Here is a 10,951-nt window from a genome sequence, read left to right as displayed (position 1 = left end):
CTTCCTGTCCCGCCCCTTGACTTCCGGGGGGCGGGGACGGGCGGTGGTGGTCCCACCCACTCTGGTGCCTGCACGTGGGCTCCCTCTTCCGGGCAGGAGGGGAGCCACACCGACTCACTACATAAGGGTATTCATTTTTTTATTTTTCATTTTGGGGTTTCAAGAACATTTTCTTTAAATGAAATTTTTTAATAAAAATTCAGATTTTAACAATCATTTGTTTAAATCATTTCTACCAACTCTAGTTATAACCTTATTAGGGAATGAAGCTTTAAGACTTAAACATTGTTGTGTAGATGGGCACTGTATAGTGTGCACTTCAGTGAACCGTGGTGGCATAACTTTTTGCAACTTCTATCCCACTGTACCCCTCAAACACCATGTGCATCTCTTCAGGCTGTCCCCATGAGAAAAACTGTACAGCATTGGTTCTCAGTCCTTTCCATACTGTGACCCTGTGTTAGAACGGAAACAGATTTCTGGACTTTCCTGCCATCTAGGTAAAAAGAAAAGGAAGATGGTTGCAATCCCTTGAAACCTGTTTGTGACCTCCAGGTTGTGAACCTATGCTATAAATAAGCAAATCAACATGTAACAACTGTTTATTTCAATGGCTGCTTTTCATTTTAAATACAAGCAACTTCACTTTCCTAATCTTTGGAAACATACTAATGTATCTATATTAGAGTCTTCTACAGGTGGTATAACAGTGGGTACAAAGGCCTCTCTCCTGCAACTTCAGGGGGTCTTGCCACACACCCAGGGATCCAGTTGCAGGATCATGGCTCCAGTAATGCTATTACCTCCTGCCATTGCTCCACATGCAGCACATGCATTGACTCCTGAGAGAAGTTTTGTCTAAAAAAAATGATATTAAGTTATTCTGAGAAAGATACCTGTACATTTTCAAGGAGTTACAAATAACTTATAGGATTGACTTTAAAGTTGACCTGCAAAGGAAAATAAGGTGTTTGTGCCCATAGTAGTAGTACTTATTTTTTAAAAAAAATCAATATTTGTTTAATTTGGTTCTTAACCTTAGAAAAATCTTGACTACTCTGTTTTTACTAGAGGAGCACTTGGGAGACTGGCAAACTAGTATCTCTATATGTACAGAGCTCAAAGTACCCTGGGCCCCACTCTGAACTAATCTATCTGGGTACTACTGTCTCATAAATCATTAGCTAATAGGCAAGACTGCCTAAGAGGGCAACTGAGAGGAATAGTCAGACTACTTAAGGCTATTTCATATATAATGAATATATAATTCAAACTCCAGGCAAGCAATTGGGAGAAAAGCTCTTTTTGTTAAAGATGATTCATAGATTTTTTTTTTCAGACCAAAAGGACCATTTTCATCAGCCAGTCTGCTCTCCTTCAAAAACACAGGCCATAGAATTTTACCCACTAATTCCGGCATTAATCCCAACAATTTGGGGTTGAACTAGAACATCTCTTTTAGAAAGACATCCAGTCTTGATTTAAACATTTCAAATGATGGAAAATTCACCACATCCCTTGTTAAGATAAAACACCCTACCCCTTTAATTAAGACCTCATCCATATTCAAAGTAGCACCAGCTTAACTAAAGGTGTTATTTTAAATAGTTAAACCTGTTCAAAACTTTGTGTTGACACTCAAACTGATTTAAAGTTAAAGTGGTGCAACCCTGAAAAGAGACCAGGCCTGAGAAGTCAGAAAATTCCCATTCCAGCTTTCTAGACCTGCAAGAAGTCCTAAGGCAAAAAACAGACAAGACTTTGACATTCCTAAAATTTCTGAGGTAAAACAATAAAAAAAAAAAAAAAAAAAAAAAAAAAGATTATGAAAAAAAAGTCACAGGTTTTAGGCACTAGTCCAACTTTTCTTTGGAAGTCATCTTTAATGCAAGAAGGAAGGATTCCCAAGGAGAAGGTGGTCTTGTGGTCATAGCATTGAGTTAGGACTCAGGGACCTGCATTCAATTCCCTTCTCTGCCCTTCCTCGGTGATCTTGGACAAGTGACTTAATCTCTGTGCCTCAGTTTCCCCATATAAAAGAGGGGGATAACAATACTCTTTCCCACCCATTGTCTCTCTAAGCAATATGGTATGGAGGAAGATTTGGGCATGGTCAGGGGAGAAGGTGAGTGAGACATCAAGAAAAACCCCCAGGCTGGGAACCAGCCAATCCGCCCTTTCTGTCAGTATTGTCATTAGGAATGGGGGAAGCAGAGAGGATTTTAAGGCCTGGTCTACACTATGACTTTAATTCGGATTTAGCAGCGTTAAATCGAATTAACCCTGCACCCGTCCACACAACGAAGCCATTTATTTCGAAATAAAGGGCTCTTAAAATCGATTTCTGTACTCCACCCCGACGAGCGGAGTAGCGCCAAAATCGATATTGTCATTTTGAATTAGGCTTAGTGTGGCCGCAATTCGATGGTATTGGCCTCTGGGAGCTACCCCACAGTGCACCATTGTGACCGCTCTGGACAGCAATCTGAACTCGGATGCACTGGCCAGGTAGACAGGAAAAGCCCCGCGAATATTTGAATTTTATTTCCTGTTTGCCCAGCGTGGAGAGCACAGGTGACCACAGATAGCTCATCTGCACAGGTAACCATGCAGGCCGATAATCGAAAAAGAGCACCAGCATGGAGCGTACGGGAGGTACTGGATCTGATCAATATATGGGGAGAGGATTCAGTGCTAGCAGAACTTCGTTCGAAAAGACGAAATGCCAAAACTTTTGAAAAAATCTCCAAGGGCATGATGGAGAGAGGCCACAATAGGGACTCAGATCAAAACAAAGGAGGCAAACGGTCACTCCGGGTCAGAGCCGCGGACATGCCACTTCTACGCCGAGCTGCATGCAGTTCTAGGGGGGGGCCGCCACCACTACCCCACCTCTGACCGTGGATTCCGAGGCGGAAGTAATCTCATCAGCTACACCTGAGGATTCTGCGGACGGGGAAGAGGAGGAGGAGGAGGACAAGCTTGCGGAGAGCACACAGCACTCCGTTCTCCCCAACAGCCAGGATCTTTTTCTCAGCCTGACTGAAGTACCCTCCCAAGCCAGTATCCAAGACCATGACCCCATGGAAGGGACCTCAGGTGAGTTTACCTTTTAAAATATAAAACTTGTTTTAAAAGCAAGCGTTTTTTAATTATTACTTTGCCCTGAGGACTTGGGATGCATTCGCGGCCAGTACAGCTACTGGAAAAGTCTGTTAACGTGTCTGGGGATGGAGCGGAAATCCTCCAGGGACATCTCCATGAAGCTCTCCTGGAGGTACTCCAAAAGCCTTGCCACAAGGTTTCTGGGCAGTGCAGCCTTATTCCGTCCTCCATGGTAGGACACTTGACCACGCCATGCTAGTAGCAAGTAATCTGGTATCATTGCATGACAAAGCCTGGCAGCGTATGGTCCCGGTGTTTGCTGGCATTCAAGCAACATCCGTTCTTTATCTTGCTGTATTATCCTCAGGAGAGTGATATCGCTCATGGTAACCTGGTTGAAATACGGGAATTTAATTAAGGGGACAGAGGTGGCCATTCCTACTGGGCTGTTTGCCTGTGGCTGAAAATAAATCCTTCCCTGCAGTTAGTCAAGCGCGGGGGGGGGGGGGGGGGAATTGGCCCTGAGCTTTTCGCGTTTGGCTAGCAGGGATCTTTCCTGATACCAGCCACGCGGTGGGGGGGGGGGGGGGGGGAAGCAATCATCCCAGAGAATTTATGGCGGGGTGGGGGGTGTTAGTTTGGTTCCTGCAGGGATCTTCCCTGATACCAGCCACGCGGTGGGGAGAGGGATAAAGCGATCATCCAGAGAATTGGATGGTGGGGGGGGTTAGTTTGTTTCCTGCTGCTGAAGGTTAACAGGAAAACTGCAGCACTCAACGGGCTTTGCTTGATATGTGGGAAAGGAGGGCATAGAAGCCAAAAGACAATGGCTTACCATGGCCACATGAAAGCCGAATTCTGTTGCCCGGACCTGCGTCTGTGATCTCTAGCAGCAAAGCCACAGGCACTCAATATTAAGAGGCAAAATGCGACCTTGCACAGAAATCACATGTGCTATGTAATGTGAATAGTGTTGTTCACCGTGAAAGAGTATAAGCATTGTTCTGTAAAATGTATCTTTTTAAATACTTCTCTCCCTTTCTTCCCTCCCTCCCACAGCTGCAAATTTTTCAAGCCTCCCTCCTCCGTCCCGAAGGCTATCTCAGATAAGGCAGCAGAAAAAAAGGACGCGAGATGAAATGTTCTCTGAAATCATGAAATCCACCCGCAGTGAAAGAGCAAATCTGAATGAGTGGAAGGACACGGTTTCAAAGTATAGGAAATATGCCAGTGAACATGAGGACAGGAGGGACCAACGTGAGGACATGAGGGACCAACGTGAGGACAGGAGGGACGCTCGAGATGAGAGGTGGTGGCAGGAAGATCAGAGGAGGCAGGATGCAACGCTGGGGCTGCTGCATGAGCAAACAGACATGCTCCGGCGTCTGGTGGAGCTTCAGGAACGGCAGCAGGATCACAGACTGCCGCTACAGCCCCTGTATAACCCCCCTCCCCCCTCACCATGTTCCATAGCCTCCTCACCCAGACGTGTAAGAACGCGGGGGGAGAGGCTCCATACACCCTCCCATTCCACCCCAGTGGACAGCCCAAGCAAAAGGCTGTCATTTTTTAACCTTTTTTTAGTGGCCTTTTCCTTCCCGCTGATCCTCCTCCCAAACCCCACCCGGGTTCTCTCCCTCTTTTTATAATCAATTAATAAAGAATAAATGAGTTTTAAACGATAGTGACTTTATTTCCTTTGAAAGCAAGCTGGGGGAAGGGGAAGGGTGGGTTCCTTACAGAGAATGAGTCAATAAAGAGGGCGGGTTTTCATGAAGGAGAAACAAACAGAAATTTCACACTGTAGCCTGGCCAGTCATGAAACTGGTTTTCAAAGCTTCTCTGATGCGCAGCGCTTCCTGGTGTGCTCTTCTAATCGCTCTGGTGTCTGGCTGCGCGTAATCAGTAGCCAGGCGATTTGCCTCAGCCTCCCACCCAACCATAAAGGTCTCCCCCTTACTTTCACAGAGATTGTGGAGCACACAGCAAGCAGCAATAAAAATGGAGATATTGGTTTGGCTGAGGTCTGAGAGAGTCAGTAACGATTGCCAGCGACCTTTTAAACGGCCAAATGCACATTCTACCACCATTCTGCACTTGCTCAGCCTGTAGTTGAACAGCTCCTGACTCCTGTCCAGGCTGCCTGTGTATGGCTTCATGAGCCATGGCATTAAGGGCTAGGCTGGGTCCCCAAGAATAACTATTGGCATTTCAATGTCCCCAACGGTTATTTTCTGGTCCGGGAAGTAAGTCCCCTGCTGCAGCTGTTTAAACAGATTAGTGTTCCTGAAGACGCGAGCATCATGAACCCTTCCCGGCCAGCCCACGTTGATGTTGGTGAAACATCTCTTGTGATCCACAAGTGCTTGCAGCACCATTGAAAAGTAACCCTTGCGGTTTATGTACCGGGTACCCTGGTGCTCCGGTGCCAAGATAGGGATATGGGTTCCATCTATCGCCCCACCACAGTTAGGGAATCCCATTGCAGCAAAGCCATCCACTATGACCTGCACATTTCCCAGAGTCACTACCTTTCGTAGCAGCAGCTCAGTGATTGCTTTGGCTACTTGCATCACAGCAGCCCCCACAGTAGATTTGCCCACTCCAAATTGATTCCCGACTGACCAGTAGCTGTCTGGCATTGCAAGCTTCCACAGGGCTATCGCCACTCGCTTCTCAACTGTGAGGGCTGCTCTCATCTTGGTATTCTGGCGCTTCAGGGCAGGGGAAAGCAAGTCACAAAGTTCCATGAAAGTGCCCTTACACATGCGAAAGTTTCGCAGCCACTGGGAATCATCCCACACCTGCAACACTATGCGGTCCCACCAGTCTGTGCTTGTTTCCCGGGCCCAGAATCGGCGTTCCATGGATAGAACCTGCCCCATTAACAACATGATCTCCAAAGCACCTGGGCCCGTGGTTTGAGAGAATTCTGTGTCCATGTCCATGTCCTCATCACGCTTGTCGCTGCGCTGCCGTCGCCGCCTCCTCCTCGCCTCGTTTTTCTGGTCCTGGTTCAGCATAAACTGCACGAGAACGCGCAAGGTGTTTACAATGTTCATGACTGCTGTCTTGAGCTGAGCGGGCTCCATGCTTGCTGTGGTATGGAGTCTGCAGTGTTCACCCAGGAAAAAAGGTGCGAAATGGTTGTCTGCCGTTGCTTTCATGGAGGGAGGGGTGAGGCTGTACCCAGAACCACCTGTGACAATGTTTTTTGCCCCATCAGGCACTGGGATCTTAACCCAGAATTCCAATGGGCGGGGGAGACTGCGGGAACTATGGGATAGCTATGGGATAACTACCCACAGTGCAACGCTCCGGAAATCGACGCTAGCCCCAGTACATGGACGCACACCGCCGAATTAATGTGCTTAGTGTGGCCGCATACATTCGACTTCATACAATCTGTTTCCAAAATACAAATTCTGTAAATTCGGATTAATCCCGTAGTGTAGACATACCCTTTGTTATGGTATGGGTCTGGGTGACTGTAAAAAAGCACTTTGTGCAAATGAGGTGCAGTACTCAAACTTGTTTCATAAAAATTTTAATAACACTATATGTTGTCAGTAGAACAACAGAACAATAGAACAACACTAAAGGAGATAAACCTGAACAAACTAGATTTCACAATAAACAATAGAACAACGCTAAAGGAATTAAACCTGAACAAACTAGATTTCACAATAAAAAGGGAAATCAATTATACCAACAACAAAAAATCCATTAGGGTATTTGGGTATAGTAGACTCTAAACTCTTCTCCTTCAAAGACTTCTGCCTGGATTTCTTGTGTGGTAGCTGATGGTGCTGGAGCACTTTAACCCTTCATAAAACTGACTCAGCAATGGATTGTCCTTGAGCTGCCAAAGAAGTATTCTGTTTGAAGAGGGGAAAATTTTAAAAATACATTTCACATGAATGTAATGTAATTGATATGATATATGACATTTCTATACTTTGAAACAAAAATGTAACTGGTAGTGCTTCATCCGGTAGTTTAGGTGTTGCCAAAAAAGAAAAAAGAAAAAAAAAGTGCAGTCCGCCTAGTTGAAAGACTTCAAAACCAATACCACCCACATTTACCACAGATCAATTCCTAGCATTTCTACATCCAAGCCTCCAGGAAACCATGTATCATCTGTCCCCCACCAAAAAATCTGGGAAAAGATGTGTTTTGAACCATGTTTGGAAGGTCATCAAACAATGCAATTCTTTAGTCTGAAAGTTTTCTTTAGGAGGAATGATATTCAGTTGTCATAACCTGAGGTGGAGATCCCAGCAAATTGAAGAAATAAGTGTTTTTTCAGGAACACAAGAGATTCTGATGCCCTTCAAATGACTAGCTATGGCACTGTGATTCATGTGCCAGGGAACGGGGACATTATTTTGAGTGAAACTGGATGAGGTACACCATCCGTTGTGGTAGGCATACGTTGGACTCGTGAATCTTGGAAGGCTATAGGGGTACCTTCTTAGCCAATATCTCCTGTGACCTACATAGCATTTAGAAGCTGGCACATCTTCCATAGTAATTTATGTTGGTGCTGCTGGCGGCTGCTGCTTTATTAAGTACTAGAGTTAGAGTGTAAGACTCACTGTCACAAATGTCTTTTTCCTCCTTTTTTAAAGGAGGTTCCTGTCATGAGCCAAGCACTGCAAGAATGGGGCAGAGTAAGGACCCCCTGAAGGTCTGGGTGGGTAAGAGACTGACACTACCAGAATCATAAAGGCACTCTGGAATGATTAGGATCATCAGGGACAATTGGAAGAGAAGGGTTGATTTCACCAACAGCCTTAATCTGTATTTTCTTCTTTGTTGTGGCTGTTGACAACAGTGCTACGTTGTCTATTCTTATCAAAATATGATGGCTCTTCCAGAATAAACTGAGGGACAGAAGTGGAAAATTTGCAGGTTATGGCATTTTGACAGCTATCGGATGAGGTGTTATAATTGGACTTTATACTAAAATATAGTTTATTCCTATTTTTAAATAAACAGGATGGGGGGGGGGAGAAATAGTATATTTAAATAAATAAGCAGAATATCGTGAACTCCAACATGTGGTAACAGAAAGTATGCGCCATCCTACTACTTTTAAGACTCACTAAAGGAATATTAAAGGGTTGTGTGGAGGTATAATTCCATTTTTTTACTATAGAATTAGTGTTAATTCTCTCTTCATCTGTCCATATATATACAATGGCAGATGAAGACAACTTAGACACTGGTTAAAAAAAATCTCTACATCTGGAATGTCTGGAGCTGAGGAATTCCTACTAGAGGACCCTCAGTTTGGATATTTACTAACAGAGCCAGAGTCTACTGACTCAGGGCATGATGCAAAGCACATCTCTTTTCTCAGCCTTTTGCCTGATGAAGGAATGGAGGGATGTAGCTATTACACTATATAGTTAAATATTAAAGAGGGCAACAATCTTTTTGTTTTCTTAGTCACTATGTTGTCTTATTCCTCTACATTCACTCAGATATTTGTGATGACCGCTTTTGGAAATGTAAAAATAAGTATAATCCCCTTACAGTGAACATTCTTGTCATTTGTCTTGTACAGTATTCTTAAGGTTAAATAGAAGGTGCTCACTTCAAAATAGATTTATATTTGGTACCTTTCAAACTTACAGAATCTGAGTGTAGTGAATGACGACTGCTACCATCTGTTTCCATAATATTTCCAATGGTAACTGTATGTGCAAAAAATATTGTATTAGCTATACTATATAAACAATCTATTCAAATTCAATTGTAAAATTTGAGGGGGGGGGTTATAGAGGGCATTGTCCCCCTTGATGGCAACAGATGGTACATAGTTATGTCCATGCTAGGCTAGTCCCTTGGTATAGACTCATGAGTCCTTTGTGACTGTCATCTTCACGTTTTCCATGTGTGGTTTGTATAGTAATTTGTTTACTTCCTGCCAAAATCCTCAACATTATAGTACACTGCACATGCACTGGTCCCTGATGTGTCACTTCAGCACATCACTGGAGCTCTAACTCAGGATAACACAGAGACAAGCAAGATAATGAATAAGGGCTCATCCCACATTGAGAGGTTATACAAGCTGGGAATAGAACACAGATCTCTAATATGGCAGACAAGTCTAGATCACTTAACCACACTGTCTGACAATTTTTTGTTCTGGGTTAGACTGTCTAAAATGGGGCTACTCCTACACATGTACCTACTATTTGTGTATTACACTTCCTGTTCTATTGGCTACTTCCTAGAGAAGAACCCTGCTGATGACACATTATGGAGGGAGGGGTTTGTTACAGATGCACATAGTAGAATTTGGTTGGTTTTTAAAAACCTAGAACAGTACAATTTAAAAAAAAGAGTACAATTAAGATTGAAAGATCATTCACTCAAAAGTTAAGAATTGCTAGAATACAGATTGCCTCTTCATGGATGGCAAATATAGAATGGTGGAAGGGTGGCTAGGAGGCAGATGCATAGCTTAATGCCAGAAGAAACCATTAGATCATAAGTCTGTCCCCCATTCAATGCAGGCCATAGAATTTCACTTCTGGTAAGTCTACACTACAGTGCTACGTCGGCACAGCTGCGCCACTGTAGTGCGTCTGGTGAAGACGCTATGCCAATGGGAGAATGCTCTCCTATTGGCATAATTACTCCACCTTGGTGAAATGGGGGTTGGGGGGAAAGAGGCTTTTTCACACCCCTGAGTGACATAGGTTAGATCGACTTAAACACTAATGTAGACCTACCCTCAGTTACCTCTGTGTTCAGACCAATAACTTGTATTTGACTGAAGCAGGTGGGGAGAGAGGGAGTTATACTTACTTAATTTTAATACTTTTTCCATCTAGATACCTCTTGAAAATGGTTTGTTTTGGTACGTTACCAGGAGTATTCTACTTCCAATTCCTAACGTAGCTGCAACTAGTCTAGATAATTAAGTGCTAAATACCATGCATTTTTACACATTTTTAAAGTATTACATGCACGTGAGAGAGAGAGAGCCTCTTCCTCACCCTGTCGCCGACGAGATGAATGATATTGACACACATTTCTGCATCTTCTACTACTCTTATTCTTCATAGTGGTAGTAGTTGGTACAATTAGCAGTTTTGTTACTGCAGCAGTTCCTTGTACCTAAAATATTGCCAGAACCAAAACTTAGCATAGGAAACCACACCACTTTCTTTAGTACATACTGCTTATCATACTGCATTTTGTCAAATTATATGTCGGACTTCACATGTCTGAGGCATAAAGAGCTAGACTCAAGACTACCTGATTTATTTTTACTAGTGACCCAATCCATGTTTGAAACATCTGAAATTCACCCCTTCTGTCTCTTTGTGTCAGATCTAGTTTTAAACCATAAACTATAGTATAACCATTAAACCTTTAAATATCTCATGCATGCAGTCTCATCAAAGTATAGTTAATTCTTAAACACTGATTGCTCCAGCAGCTTCAAACCCAGAGCTAAATATTTAAGCTTGTAAACTTCATGTAACCCAACAGGTATCGAAAGTTCCTCAAGATTTCTTCCCTGCCCTTAGCTCAGCATGCCTGCTGAGCTCCTAAATTCTGCAAGTTTTCCTTGGTTCTACCACATCCTGCAACCCCCCTGGGCATACAGTTTTCTTGCCTGAGTCACCTGCCACATACTTCGTAGCTCTCCCAGGTGCCATACCTCAATCCTTCCTCCTAGTTCCATTTTTTTACTCCATGTAGACTTTAAAGGCTGTAGGAGCTGCTGTAGTGCCTGCTGACTCACTAAAGTCTGCCGATAGGTCCTGTGGACATTAATAGTCCAGAAGGAGCAAGAATCAAGACATGGCGTGTGGGGAAG

At 43.8% G+C, this 10,951-nt stretch overlaps 1 protein-coding gene across 1 annotated transcript in view; it reads right to left on the bottom strand.

The window, feature by feature from the left end:
* Positions 1–6,785: 6,785 nt before the first annotated feature.
* The window catches only part of LOC128836108 (sodium/hydrogen exchanger 10-like), a 234,686-nt gene continuing 230,520 nt past the window's right edge, over positions 6,786–10,951 (bottom strand). Inside the window, exons 25-27 of the mRNA XM_054026125.1 lie at positions 10,122–10,242; positions 8,746–8,807; positions 6,786–6,983 (exon numbers count right to left, since the gene is read on the bottom strand). Coding sequence (XP_053882100.1) covers positions 6,933–6,983; positions 8,746–8,807; positions 10,122–10,242 — 234 coding nt within the window. The 3' untranslated portion in view covers positions 6,786–6,932. The remainder of the gene's footprint in view (positions 6,984–8,745; positions 8,808–10,121; positions 10,243–10,951) is intronic.

Source organism: Malaclemys terrapin, chromosome 4, assembly GCF_027887155.1.
Source record: "Malaclemys terrapin pileata isolate rMalTer1 chromosome 4, rMalTer1.hap1, whole genome shotgun sequence".
Classification (NCBI taxonomy): Eukaryota; Metazoa; Chordata; order Testudines; family Emydidae; genus Malaclemys; species Malaclemys terrapin.
This window is presented reverse-complemented; position numbering and strand designations above follow the sequence as displayed.